Source organism: Bombyx mori, chromosome 28, assembly GCF_030269925.1.
Source record: "Bombyx mori chromosome 28, ASM3026992v2".
Classification (NCBI taxonomy): Eukaryota; Metazoa; Arthropoda; class Insecta; order Lepidoptera; family Bombycidae; genus Bombyx; species Bombyx mori.
Genome location: NC_085134.1, coordinates 5,660,384 through 5,674,341, shown reverse-complemented (window position 1 = coordinate 5,674,341; position 13,958 = coordinate 5,660,384). Strand labels below are relative to the sequence as shown.

Below are 13,958 nucleotides of genomic sequence, written 5' to 3'. Positions count from 1 at the left end.
GAGATCTGACATCTTTCGGGTGACTATGGCTTTGAATTGCCCCGTCATCTAGGTCGGATATGTAATTAGCAGAGGCCACGATAAGAGGGTTATCGTGTTAATCATATAATAGAAATAAAATAAAAAAATTCTTGCAAAACCATTTATGATCAAAAAAAATTAAATCCTTTTCGGACCGACGGTCCAAATGTCGTTCGAACAAAGTTCTATACATGCAAAGTTACATTGAAATTTTAGCCCACAGAGTGTCTCGCCGGATCTTCTCAGGGGGTCCCGTTTCCGGTGGTAGATTCTGCGAAGCACTGCTCTTGCTAGGTCCAGTGTTAGCAACACTTCGGTTTGAGCCCCATGAGCTCACCTACATGTTATCAGTAAAGGTAGGAAAAAAAAAATTCGCTATACACAAATAAAATTATGTAACCTCTCTTTGGATTAATTAGGACCTCTTTAAAGTTTTCGTAGTATATTCCCTTGGTCCGTGAAAACTGTAAAGTATACGATACGTCGAAATTAACATACAGACAATGATAAAAGCGAAATTTAATCGTAAAAGTCGTTTCAATTATGTATATAAGACTCGTGAAAACCAAAGAAAATCCTCTGTATGGAATATTGGAGTTGCAAACGCTCTCCCAGTTTTATTGCATACCTACTTCCGAATCGGAACGTACACAGCAATTCAAGAACTCTTTGTTCAAACGTCGGATTTTTTGGCGGGAACGCGAGAAATGAAGTTGTGTGATTTGTTTTAATTTGTAGATTTTTTTAGTATTTCTTCAGTATTAAATGTGTAATAACGGTGGTTTATTAACTGTTTAATATCTGTGAAAGTGCACAAACGTGGGAAAATAAAACAAAGCCGCTGGACGTAACTTCTCGCGATCCTCCCAGAAAGTCCACTGAAAAAATCTCAGTAAATGGTGGTCATTTACCACCATTTTACTGAGATTATATTTCATCCCATATCATCTCTTTTAATTTCATCCCAGTTGATTAACGTTTCAAATTAATCAATCATCTTCATTTCATTTCAATCCATTTTATCATTTTTCATAAAAATAAGAATATAAATTAAAATAAGACATGACCCAAAGGTCTAAGGTTCATAAAATCCCTTAAAACAATGTTCAAACGTCGACAACATCAAAATGAAACGCAAAACAACAACGAAATGTTTATTCGACAAACAAAAAAAAAACACTTCAATCGACTTCAATGACTGTTTCCGTGATCTGTGACGGGTGTCAGCTGGCGTGATACAATCCCGAGAGTGCATCCTGTAATGCCCTTAAACATGGTAATGTTGACGTGTAACCCCCAGCCTTCTCGGTCTCGTTTTCAGCCCTATAAAAAATATATAATACCCAAAAATTTATCTATACATATAAATAAAATTCGAGTGTCTGTTTGTAATATTGAAATAACCGCTTTTTACTACATGCATATGAATATATTATATACGGTACAAACACCAAAATAACAATTTTTACAATTTTTGTCTGTCTGTTTGTTCCGGCTAATCTCTGGAACGATTTTGACGAGACTTTCACTGATAGGTAGCTGATGATATAAGGAGAAACTGGATGCTTTTTTTGGACTAACTTCGCCCCGCGGCGTCATTCGCGGTACGACAATAAACACGGGTAGGTAATATAGCGGGACCCAGCTATCAATAATAAAATTTAATGTTTCCGAAGCGAAGCGAGGGCGGGTCGCTAGTCTAAATATATAAAAATGAATCGCTGTTCGTTAGTCTCGCCAAAACTCGAGAACGGCTGGACCGATTTGGCAAATTTTGGTCTTGAATCATTTGTTGAAGTCCAGAGAAGGTTTAAAAGGTAGACAAATATGAAAATGCTCGGAATTAAATAAAAATAACAATTTTGTTTTCCCTTTGATGTGTCCCCCGTTGCGACGGATTCCTTTTGTTTGTTTTAAGTTTATTTTATACAAAAGTTTAGGTCTTTTATTTATCGATTGAGGCGCTACGAAGTCTGCCGGGTCAGCTAGTTAAAAATAAAACCAACTTAAACACAATAAAATGACAATATCATCAATTTAGTCTAAGTTACGGTAGGCAGCGGCTTGGCTCTGCTCCTGGCATTACTGACGTGAATGAGCAACGGTAACCACTCACCATCAGGTGGGACGTGTGCTAGTCTACATACAAGGACAACAACAAAAAGTTGCTTAAAGATACAGTCACTATTAAGTATTAAAAATTACTGGGCAGTGTGCTTAGTTCGTTCTCGATGGCGTAAAAGTTAACTTGAATTTGTATGCAATCGTAAGCAAACGTTCTCCATACTCCAACTCCATACAAATTTGAGTTATTTTTTTAAATGTTTTTATTGCCATTGTAGGCAGACGAGCATACGGCCCACCTGATGGTAAGTGGTCACCGTCGCTCATGGACGTCAGCAATGCCAGGGGCAGAGCCAAGCCGCTGCCTACCGTTAAGTACTCTCCGCAATCCTCGTCTGAAGAAGGACATATCATAGCGCTCGAAAAATACCGTGGAGGGGAGTTCATTCCAAAGCCGGATGGTACGTGGCAGAAAAGAAAAGAAGTTAACTTTTACGCTATCGAGAAGGTTAAAAAACTCGCACTAAGCACCGTTAACCATCTTGATAGAACTGTAATGTATTGTGAAGAAACAGCAATCAATCAAAAAGAAATCATGTAAATTGGTTCACTTAAAAAAGTTTTGGGGTAACATAAAAAAATACAGTCGAGTTAAGATCTTACATGATAATAGCTAATCAAGAGATCACTAGTCAAATATGACGTGGATTGAAGTCGTCGTGGCCTAACGTTAAGACGTCCGATGCATTCGTGTTGAGCGATGCACCGGTGTTCGAATCTCAGGCGGGTACCAATTTTTCTAATGAAATACGTACTCAGCAAATGTTCACGTTTGACTTCCACGGTGAAGAAATAACATCGTGTAATAAAAATGAAACCCGCAAAATTATAATTTGCGTAATTACTGGTTGTCTTGTGAGTCCGCACGGGTGGGTACCACCACCCTGCCTATTTCTGCCGTGAAGCAGTAATGCGTTTCGGTTTGAAGGGTGGGGCAGCCGTTGTAACTATACCTGAGACCTTAGAACTTATATCTCAAGGTGGGTGGCGCATTTACGTTGTGGATGTCTATGGGCTCCGGTAACCACTTAACACCAGGTGGGCTGTGAGCTCGTCCACCCATCTAAGCAATAAAAAAATTAAAAAAAAGACTACCATTGCTGCTATTACTATTACTAGTGGCTGCTTAACAGCTTCCCCACCTTATAAGCCGGAATGCATTACTGCTTCTCAGCAGAAATATAGCAGGGTGATGGTGCATACCTGTATGGGCTCACAAGATGAAGCAATAGTACTTTTTTTTTGGCCTTTTAGGTAGACGAGCATACGGCCCACCTGATGGTAAGTGGTTACCGTCGCTCATGGACGTCAGTAATACCAGGGGCAGAGCCAAGCCACTGCCCACCATTCTATTTTTTTTGGGTTTGGTTTTTATTATTTCTTCATTGCAAAAGTTATTATATTATTTTAAATACATGTCTCTATAGAAAGTTTGTATTATACATGATTCAAGCTGGATATGTCCAATTACAACCCAGATACTACTCCCCTACACTCTTACACCCAATGTCCGATCTTCGTCCGGGGTCAGAACCTGATCAGAGTAGGGGGGTTCCCGCGGTCCACACTATAACCAGACTCGCGGCGGCATCCCGAGGACGTCCGACCGACGATAACCCAAATACCAACCCTATGTCTACTGCAAACATACAGTGCAAATGTCTACACTAACCTCACATGCTTCAGAAAACCATTTTGAATTATTTCTTTGATCATTGGCGGATCCGGTCCACATCTATCCGGGATGGCTAATGGTTCATATTTATACATTGGTCCTTCTTCTATTATTGGAATAGGTTGATTTGTCGACCCTCTAGTGAATTGCACTCCAGTAGAGAATTGAGTTACCTGAAAAAGGAAAATAGTGTATCTTTTCTTGTAAAAGCTTTCATCTTGTCAATTAAACTGTTTGATTGTGGAAATGCTGACATCTGTGGACGACTAGAGGAACTCTTCTAGTGACAACAGCAACTGTGGTATGCCACATCGCAATTTTTTTTACAGATGAGCGATCTCAGAGACCTCCTGATGTCATGTGGTAATTGAAGCATATTGACATTAATAAAAGTAAAAGTCGCCACCCACCTTGAGACATGAGTTCTATGTCTCAGTTTTATAGTACAGTGACTGACCCACCTTTTATAACCAGGACCTGTTAGTTAGTGCTTTATGGCAGAAACAGGCAAGGTAGTACCTGATTTTACTGGTAGTAGGACCTATTGTGAGTCCGAGCGGGTAGGTACCACCACCCTGCCTATTTCTGCCGTGAAGCAGTAATGCGTTTCGGTTTGAAGGGCGGGGCAGCCGTTGTAACTATACTGAGACCTTAGCACTGATATCTCAAAGTGGGTGGCGCATTTACGTAGATGTCTATGGGCTGCAGTAACCACGTAACACCAGGTGGGCTGTGAGCTCGTCCGCCCATCTAAGCAATAAAAAAAAACCTAACTGTGCAGGTTTCCAACAAACCCTACAACCAGTAATAAGGTTACTGATTATCATTTCCCCGAGCCTACAAACCCTGGATTGAAATTAAGGTATTTAAATGGATTAGTGTTTTGAATTTTTTCTGTGAAGTACATAATATTATAAATATTCGAAAATAGCGGGGACTCTTGCAAATTCTTTTTAGTAGTCATTCTGCATACCACATCGATGGTAAATCCACAATGAATTAAAAGTGCCTGTAAAAGCCTATTTGAATAAATTTCAAATTTGATTTTATTGTCAATGGGCCCCCTATACTTATATTAGATTTCCTTTGTCGGACTACTATGAGTTCCAATTTAACATTTCGTCTTCTCAGCTTAAAACTGTATAATCTCAAAACTTACTAATTTTAAATGAGTGTTTAAAAGGTTTAAAATGTTATATTTATAATATTAATCATATTTGCAAAATTTTTTTTTTTCACCAGTTACATTATCTGTCTTTTAAAGTAAGATAAAATTATGTATTAATTTTGTTAATAGTAGTCAAAACGTAGGTAAACAAAAAAAAACTAAAACTAAACTATGCTCTTTTCTTCTCTTCTCTTTTCTACAGTATTTATGAAAAGTATACTGGTGATACCAAATGTTTACGCATATTAACTCAATTTCGAATACTTTTGGAATTTGTACACTTTTAATGCCAAAAAGCGATTTGTTTCTAAACTCACCATAGGGACAACCTCTTCCTCCTCTTTTTTATTTGCTACAGTCTGAGCAAACGTATTGAGAATATCTTTGGCATTGCCCTCTGCAAACATTAATTCATCAATGAGAGCTTCCTTCTCGCGAATCTTCTTTCTTTTCGCTTCTTGTTCTAGTCGAGACAGCTCTTGTCTTCTGAGCTCTTCATACTCTTTCTCTTTCTCTAATAATTCTTCTAATTCAATTGCTTTTCTTCCTGAAAATTTATACAAAACTTTTATTTTTCTATATTCACACTATCTACTTAACAAAATTTTAAATTGGTTAATGCAATACCAAAAATAATATCGACGCTTGAAAGGCAAACGTGACTAAGCGACAATAACCGCTTTGTACATAAATGATAGGCAATAACCATATTCGATGCGCAAAAAATATATTTTTTTAGGTCTATTAAAATCAGTTCAATCCTACAGCTAGATTCGTTAAAATAGATTTTCATTCAGGTATTTCAACTTTAAATTAGTCTACTGTAAAGTTCACGCATTGTGAACAATAGCATCGCAAACATCGATATATGCTTATTTCACCATACAGTATGAAGTGATTGAAAGCTGTGATCCTGAAATAGTGGACATCATGAATATAACAACATTAGCTGTGCTTTATCAGCTGCCTTCAATGGCGATAAAAGAAATTCGCAGTACCAACTCTGAACCCTATCTTTTTAAAATTAATATTTAAACATTTTATTTTTTGACAGTCAAACTTTATGCTTCATTTTATACTTTTGTGTTGAAATGTATCTAACAACAGTTTAGATTTACAATTGGATCCAGTATTTGGTAAAACAATTCAATTTCAGAATTATATATTACTAAATTTTTTTTATTGCTTGGATGAGCTCACAGCCTACCTGGTGTTAAGTGGTTACTGGAGCCCATAGACCTCTACAATGTAAATGCGCCACCCACCTTGAGATATAAGTTCTAAGGTCTCAAGTATGGTTACAACGGCTGCCCCACCCTTCAAACCGAAACGCATTACAGCTTTAAGGCAGAAATAGGCAGGGTGGTGGTACCTACCTGCGCTGACTCACAAGAGGTCCTACCACCAGTAACAAATGAACCTTCCTAATTTTTCTTTGTCTATACATATACAGTTCAGCTCACCTGGTGGTGTATACAGACAGACAATATACAGACTCACAAAAATGAAAGGAGCAGTTTAAGACATTGAGGTCATAAGTTCATAAAGCAAGATCATTGTCTGACTTTGTGTACTCACAATTCTAAGACCAAATTTAAGTTCATTCATCAATTTAAATTCACACCAAAGACTGAGATCTCAATACTGTATAATTTACATGACCGAATAAACATATTTTTACACATTTCTATAATTCTTATAAACCAATGAACTTATTATATTAAAGTAACTACCAAGTTTGGCTTTATTTTTCATTATCAATTCCTTGTTTTCTTTTTTGTACTGTTCTATCCTTTTATTAGTTTCTACTATGTCTATATTATTTGTTAAATTGTATACGATGGTTTCAATTTCTTCTAAATAATCATTATATTCTCTTAACGAATTAAAATCTTCCTCTTTTTTGTTGTAATCTCGTAATACGCGTTTTCTTATATCTACTTCCTTTTCCACCATCGGATCTTCGAATAACTGAACCCTAAAATTTCCTCTGCGTAATACTATGTTGCAATCCGGACAAGAACCTGAGCCTGTGAAAAATAAAACAGGTGACATATATGCCTTCTTTTCTTTAATTTAGAATAAATCATGTTTTTCAAATAGTTTAGGTTGGTTTGGTTTTATTACGTGCAATAAACTTAACAGACTATTTACATGTCACTGTTCAAATAGGTACTGTGCTTACCTTTTAAAAACAGTAAATCAACACAGTTTTCACACAAAACGTGGCCGCAAACATTTACCATTAACTTTAGCGACGGATTTCTGTATTTTGTTGTTTTACAACGAGGACAAGCTTGGTCATCCATGATTGAGTGTATTTTTTGTAATTTGTTCCAGAGGTATATAGTTATAACTGTTATGTTTTAATTAAAATTAAACCTAATAACGAGTACATAACAATGAACTGTTTATTTCTCTAGCGAGGGTGTTTTGGCCAGAGTAGGTAGGTTTGACAAGACAAGCTTTGAAGTGAAGTCTCGTTCTAGTAGTAATCTTTGTTTTTCTAACTGGAATGGCAAAGGTATCGTACCATACCGCCTAATTTTTTGTGTATTATTTTTTATGAAAAAAAATCACTGAAAATGTTACAGAAGGCTTACGGTAAGTCGACTTTATCAAAAACACGTACGAGTGGTACAAAGCGTTCAAAAGTGATCGAGATATGATTGAAGATTCGCTTCGCTCTGGTAAGCCATTGACGTCTGCAACTAAAGGTAGTATCGCAAAAGTGAAGGAAGTAGTGACATAAAATCCTCATTTAAGTTTGAGAGACAGCCGCCGAATCTTCTGTCTCATGGAGTTGATCCGTAACATTTTAAATAATCACGTGCGTATGATACCTGTTGCCGGAATTTTAAACGGTAAATAATAGAACAGCGTTTAACATAGAAAATTCGACAAAAGGGGCCATACAGAAAAGGAAATTCTTAGAGTTTGCACCACAATACTGGGCACAATAAATAGCACAAGGTCTCCATTGTGAACCAATTTTGAATTTTTGACCAAAAACTCAACAAATGCCATCAATCAACCTTGTTCACCAGATATGGCCAGTGGTGAATTTACACTAGGGGCAGTCCGGCAAGTGCCCAGGGCGGCAAAATTTAGAAAGTGAATTTTTTTCTTGTCAAGATTTCTTTATGTAATTAATTAATTCTATAAATAATAATCTTCTGTTTAATTGATAATTCAAGAAATTCAATTCATCCATTACGTATGAATTATAATTTTGGCACTTTGGTAAAATTAATAATCAAAATGATTTAATCAATTTATTTCCTTGGAGAATTAAAAAAATTATCGACTTTTTATTTACCAGAATTGAAGAAATTTATATTTTTTTTCGTGTATAATTACGAGTCAGCCTTAGTGTCAAATTTATAATTTTTAAAAAAATACACATATTTATTTATGTTTTTGGAATATATCACATATTATAATAAAGTTTCTAGTAAAGTTGAAGAAAATATATAAAGTATAAGTTTCGGTAAAATTTCGGTAATGGGGCGGATTTTTTTCCGGTGCCCAGGAGCGGTATTAAGTTTAAATCCGGCCCTGGATATGACTCCTACCTTCAGCTTCTTTTTCTTAAACTCAAATAATCAGTTTGTGGCACCTGTTTTCAATCGATAAAAGACAGATGAGAATTCATAGTAAAAACTCAATTCCAGAAAAAACGTTAAAAAATGATTTGATGATAGGATTGTTTCTTGGTGTAAGTGTATTGTTTCTGAAGGAGCATACTTTAAAGTTAATAAAATATATAAACTCTTTCTTGAGTACTTCTTAAAGTACTAATATTTCTGGGTCCACGATTTTATACATTGTCTAAGGCAGTCGAGCATACGATGATCACCTGGTGGTTACCGTCGCTTATGGACGTCAGCAATGCCGAGGGCAGAGCTAAGCCACTGCCTACCGTTTACCAAAGCCAAGGCAAATTTTATAATCAGAAATATATAATATTGCTAGATTCCCCAGAGTGCATGATGCCATATATGGCACCCGTATATTTTTCTCTTCATTCTTCATTCACATATTACATATTATTAAAACAGAAGAATTTAAAAACAAAAGGAATATTCTCCATCAATGTTAAAAAAATTAAAACTAGAAAAATCTATACATATAAATAAAATTAGAGTGTGTGTTTGTAGTATTGAAATAATCGCTTTTTACTACATGCATAATATGAATATATATACACCAAAATAACATTTTTGACAATTTTTGTCTGTCTGTTTGTTCCGGCTAGTCTCTGGAACGGCTGGACCGCTTTTGATGAGACTTTCACTAATAAGTAGGTAGGTAGGTGATGTAAGGAGTAACTTAAGCTACTGTTTTTAGATTAGCTTCGCCCCGCGGCGTCACCCGCAGTTATTGTCGTACCGCGCAACATGGCGGGCTTCGCCTATCAATAATAAAATTTAATGTTTCCGAAGCGAAGCGAGGGCGGGTCGCTAGTATTCAATAAAACTGCACCATTGCCTAAAGTAGTATAGCCGATGAATGAAGTAATAAAACATGTTTTATCAAAATTGTGACATGTGGTATGATAATCCTACATATTTTTGTGTAAACAGGCTTAAAATAAAATCTTAAAAAGAAAATGATTTTCAAGTACATACTGACTGACTTACTCGGTGGTGTAAAAAGACGAATACGGGCTTCAGTAGCGGTGCAAAAGTGATGTCTCAACACATTGCTGACAACGAAGCGGTCATCCCGAGTTGAAGTGCATCCACGTCGGCCTTGATCTGGCCTGCGCGTGTATGAGCCCGTCTCCCGCAACCGTCTGATTGCATCCCGTACCGTGGTTCGAGGTACACCAAGTTTACGAGCGTTGCGAGGTTGGCTATAACCAGCATCGGCTAAAGCCACAGCCCTAGCTGCACCAGTTGCATTGAGTGGCATTTTTGCCAGTCACAAACAATAAGCGATTACCACAAACTTAAATTATTCACACACTATGGCAGAACAGAACAGGAAATGATAACACAGTAACGCAACGGTAACAATGTCAAACAACGACGAAATTCTAAAAACCCAGTTAATTGTGCCTGTGAGAATATAAGCATGTTTACCAGTCAGTATCCATGGTATCCATAAGACAGGCAATCCTAAATTCATGCCAGATGACTGCATGATTTATCCCCAGTTATTGCATTGGCAATGTTCTTTTTATTTTTTTTATCCTACCTAAGCTGATAGCCTTGAGAGGCTATTTCAGCGGAACCTTATCTAGTAGGTGAGCTCACGGGGCTCAAACCTGACGACGTTTCAAACACGAACCCTAGCAAAAGGCGTGCTTCACAGAACTACCACCAGATGGGAAATGCGACCCACTGAGAAGATCCGGCGATCTTTTTCTTACGAAATGAGGTGTGCTTCAAAACTTTTGAAAAGTATTGTGTTTATAAAAATATAAAACAAATTATTTCTTAGTTATTTATTTGGAATCCCCTCTTAATATTAAATTTTCTAACCTAGCATTCTCTATTTCCAACTTAAGTTTTGCAATTAAAATCTCCTTTTCATTGTTTTCCAAATCAAGCTTCTTTTTTTTTGCTTTAAGGTACTCTGCTAAGGCATTGTCTCTATATATGCGAGCTTTGCAAAGCTCTTCCTGCATCTTGTGTTTCCGCTTAGCTGTAAAAGTATTAAAAAATGTTATGAGTATGGTTGACCTAAAAACAATGTAGATAGAAGAATTGCATAATTATTTAATTATTTACAGCAGATTTCTTTGGGATTAGGTGGGTAAGATAGGTATCATCGAAACCTTTTAATGATTATAGCATACATTGATGTTAGTTTTGTGACTCTTGAGTCAAAGAGCCTTTTCTTACTGTTTTTTTTAACAAATAAATAAATGGACTGAGATATTCTAACCTGCAGGTAAGCGGTTACACTGTAATAACAAATTTGAGCTGGTATTTCGACGACCTTGACGTGTGATGCCCAAAAGTGAAGCTACTTTGTCCAATATTCCATCTGGCGGAAAGCAATCCTCATCACGTCCAGTCTGTAACAATAGTTATTTCAATTAAACGAATTCAACCTGAAAAAAAAACCTAATTGAACATAATGTTATCAATACATCAGCAAGTAGTTCAATTCACCTTAATAAGGCCGTTTCTCGTGTTGGCACAGTGTTTGCGAGCAGACTTCTTCAAGTTTTCCCATTTGAGACGAAGCTGCGCTGCAGTTCGGGGGACGGTTGCGATCGACGAATTAAAGTCATTTGCCAAGTTTTGCCAAGCCTTTTTTTTCAGTTCATTATTTATGGCATTTGTTGTCTTATTATTTATAATTTCATTCACCGCCACAAGTTGTAGCAGAAGCTTCGTCTCATCCTTAGTCATGGGTGCTGCTTTTGTTAACTGAAAAGAGACATCTCTCAAAACTTGAACGTAATGTAAAACAAATTATCAACGTAATTCAGATACTTACTGAATTCATTTTATTTTAGGTAAGGACACAGTTAAAATTTAAACGACGAAAGTTTTAAAGTGTTTTAGGGTAAAACATAGTAAAACCACCAGGAGTCAGTACAGGAGTAAACAAGACAATAAATTTTTTAAGGGATTTTATGACCTGGTGACTAAGACCTTTAAGTCATATCTTATTTTAATTTTATTCTTATTTATATGAAAAATGATAATATGGAGAGAAATGAAATGAAATGAAGATGATTAATTTGAGATATTAATCAACTGGGATGAAATTAAATGAAATGATATGGGACACCGTTTATTCAAAAGCAGGATACTATCCTACGATACTTCGATAGTCAATTATGTATCCATAATCTAACTATTACATAACTAATCCTACGATAATTTAAGTCCAAAAGAAATATTGGTTGTAACATTAAGATTTTTGCAACAGGAAATTCGTATCAAGATTTAAAATTTAGTTCTTTAAATATCCCAAGCCCGGCTGCCAGAAATTATCCCTGAAACATGTCGGTTTATTTATAAATATCTGGCACATTAAATAAAGGTGACTGAAATAAATAATTTTTATTCGAAAGTGTTGGACGGTTAAATTTGAGGGGATTGAGTTCTGTAGGTGATGAGGGGCTATTTAAAAACACACTGCTTCATTATAATTATATTGCAGATAGCTTGAACACTTTTACACCATTATACAATTATTATCTTTATATTTTTTATAAAACTATTACATGTTTGTCTTGCCGTGTCTAGATGAGAAGTTCTGACATTTTCTTACGAGAATACAATCATCTGTTTTTTAAATATTTAAATTAATTCTAATATTCGATGTGTCAAGTGTTGCCTGCCATTACATTTATATACAAACTCCAACAGAAAGTAAAAAAACCCAACTAAAACGTTCTTACGCACGGAGAACTAGGGACGACTGCAATAATTAAGTAACTAAATGCTATCACACCTTCCTAAATGCGTTCCTAATGGGGTTGGCAACTGTCAAAGTGGCGCTGGTGTGCATTGTTCCCATAACATTCAATATTTGTATTGGAATTTTTGATTAAAAATTATTTTAAGCACAATGACGCGTTGTTTTGTGCCAATATGCTCAGAAATTGGAGTACATCAATTCCTGAAGGACAAGAAAATTGGAAGACTGTGATTAAAGGCCATTTGACGCGAAAAAAGTACTCCCACAAAAAGTTCGAGGTTATGTCGTAAACAATTTGTGGAATCTGACTATGAAAACATTAGTAAATACACAGGTATGCTTCTTTCTGTTAAATATTTATAATGCATGACTAGGTGTAACACACATCTTTGTTCTCTTATAAAAAAAATCCAATAATAATTAGTTAGGCACACTATTAGTTGCTAACATATTTTGCAAGTAGATTTATGCTGTAAGGAACCTTTTAACAAACACAAAATCAGACTGAAGGAAACACATTCCTCATGAGCTGTTGTTCATTATCAGCTGTTACTATTGAAAGTTCTATCTAAATCGCTGCATCCATTGCAATAACAAATATTTTGAAACTATGGTCAGGTTTCCTTGTGATAGTATATTTAAATGTTATTCTGTGTTGTAGGTGTCAAACATTAACATAAATATCTGAAGAAAGGTGCTGTACCATCTATATTTTCATGGAATATGAAACCAGTTTCTGAAGAAACAAAAAGTAGAGAAGTTATGTAATTTTAGAGAAGGAATTGTCAATAAAAATAATTAAAAATATTCCTGATTTTTTATTTCGACAAGTATGTATAGTTATAATACAGATATTTCTCATACAATGCTTCTTTGAAAATATTTTCATAAAAGATATCTAATTTATTTAACATATTATTTATAAAATTATTGTCTTTTTCAACATAAATCACTTTGATGTCCTTGTAGGTGTAAATGACCAAGTTGCAGTATGTTTTGCCTGAGCAGTATAACTGTCATTGGATTTGATAATAATATGGGCAGGTTTTTTTAGTGACAATATCCCGTTACATTGTTCTAAATAAGGCACCGTTGTTATATTTATTTCATGTTTTCTGCTAGCGTATGGACATTTCACTTCAATTATAGCTTCTTCGCCCAACACACCATCAGGAGATGCAGCAAGATATGGGCGCTCTTGGCTAATGAAAATGCCTCATGGCTCCACTAGCAAATCATATATATTAGCATATTTTGCTAGAGCATTTTTTTCATTTTGTTTCAAAATTAAAATTTTGGTCATATAGCTCTAATCTGAAAAAAGTAAAATAATATATTAGTTGGTAGGTAATGTGTGTAATATGAGCAATTCTTTTTGCACATGCTACAAGGAATAAAGTTCCTAAGGTACACAATTTAATATTATTATTATAATAGCTACCGGAAACAGTTTGAGAGAAGTTTTCTAAGTTAAAATAAAACATCAACATTGTACCTTTCGACAATATCCACTTTTTTTCTTCGTAAAGATGCAACACGTTTTCTCAACTCCTCCTTTAATTCTTTAACTATCCAGTTGGA

At 35.5% G+C, this 13,958-nt stretch overlaps 2 protein-coding genes and 2 long non-coding RNA genes across 5 annotated transcripts; 2 read left to right on the top strand and 2 right to left on the bottom strand.

The window, feature by feature from the left end:
• Positions 1 to 1,162: 1,162 nt before the first annotated feature.
• LOC101747108 (CDK-activating kinase assembly factor MAT1) lies at positions 1,163 to 7,476 on the bottom strand. Its single transcript, XM_004923395.5, has 5 exons — positions 7,174 to 7,476; positions 6,722 to 7,018; positions 5,306 to 5,535; positions 3,818 to 3,993; positions 1,163 to 1,344 (listed from the first exon to the last, which is right to left on the bottom strand). Exons 1-5 carry the CDS (start codon positions 7,295 to 7,297, stop codon positions 1,245 to 1,247), a joined length of 927 nt encoding a protein of 308 aa, XP_004923452.1. The 5' UTR covers positions 7,298 to 7,476; the 3' UTR covers positions 1,163 to 1,244.
• Positions 7,477 to 7,724: 248 nt separating this feature from the next.
• LOC110386937 (uncharacterized) lies at positions 7,725 to 10,425 on the top strand. The gene is made up of 2 exons (XR_005246431.2): positions 7,725 to 8,706; positions 9,339 to 10,425. It is a non-coding gene; the product is annotated as an uncharacterized LOC110386937 (long non-coding RNA).
• Positions 10,426 to 12,211, bottom strand: LOC101746975 (uncharacterized). 2 transcript variants are annotated; one of them, XM_004923394.5, is made up of 4 exons: positions 11,445 to 12,211; positions 11,114 to 11,374; positions 10,884 to 11,016; positions 10,426 to 10,640 (listed from the first exon to the last, which is right to left on the bottom strand). In XM_004923394.5, exons 1-4 carry the CDS (start codon positions 11,451 to 11,453, stop codon positions 10,441 to 10,443), a joined length of 603 nt encoding a protein of 200 aa, XP_004923451.1. In that variant the 5' UTR covers positions 11,454 to 12,211; the 3' UTR covers positions 10,426 to 10,440. The 2 variants fall into 2 exon arrangements, with proteins under 2 accessions (XP_004923451.1, XP_037877136.1); XM_038021208.2 differs by having other exon boundaries at positions 11,114 to 11,397; positions 11,445 to 11,573.
• Positions 12,184 to 13,184, top strand: LOC119630751 (uncharacterized). The gene is made up of 2 exons (XR_005246430.2): positions 12,184 to 12,711; positions 13,039 to 13,184. It is a non-coding gene; the product is annotated as an uncharacterized LOC119630751 (long non-coding RNA).
• The last annotated feature ends 774 nt before the right edge of the window (positions 13,185 to 13,958 follow it).

What these genes read in the sequence shown, in the direction of transcription:
- LOC101747108 (XM_004923395.5), bottom strand. Translation starts at nt 7,297, where the DNA reads ATGGATGACCAAGCTTGTCCTCGTTGTAAAACAACAAAATACAGAAAT. An exon ending in GAAAAATAAAGCCAAACTTG is followed by an intron (nt 5,536 to 6,721) that starts GTAGTTACTTTA and finishes ATAAATTTTCAG; the next exon opens with GAAGAAAAGCAATTGAATTA. An exon ending in GGTTTTCTGAAGCATGTGAG is followed by an intron (nt 1,345 to 3,817) that starts GTTAGTGTAGAC and finishes TATTTTTTATAG; the next exon opens with GGCTGAAAACGAGACCGAGA.
- LOC101746975 (XM_004923394.5), bottom strand. An exon ending in CGAGAAACGGCCTTATTAAG is followed by an intron (nt 11,017 to 11,113) that starts GTGAATTGAACT and finishes CTATTGTTACAG; the next exon opens with ACTGGACGTGATGAGGATTG. An exon ending in GTGTAACCGCTTACCTGCAG is followed by an intron (nt 10,641 to 10,883) that starts GTTAGAATATCT and finishes ATACTTTTACAG; the next exon opens with CTAAGCGGAAACACAAGATG.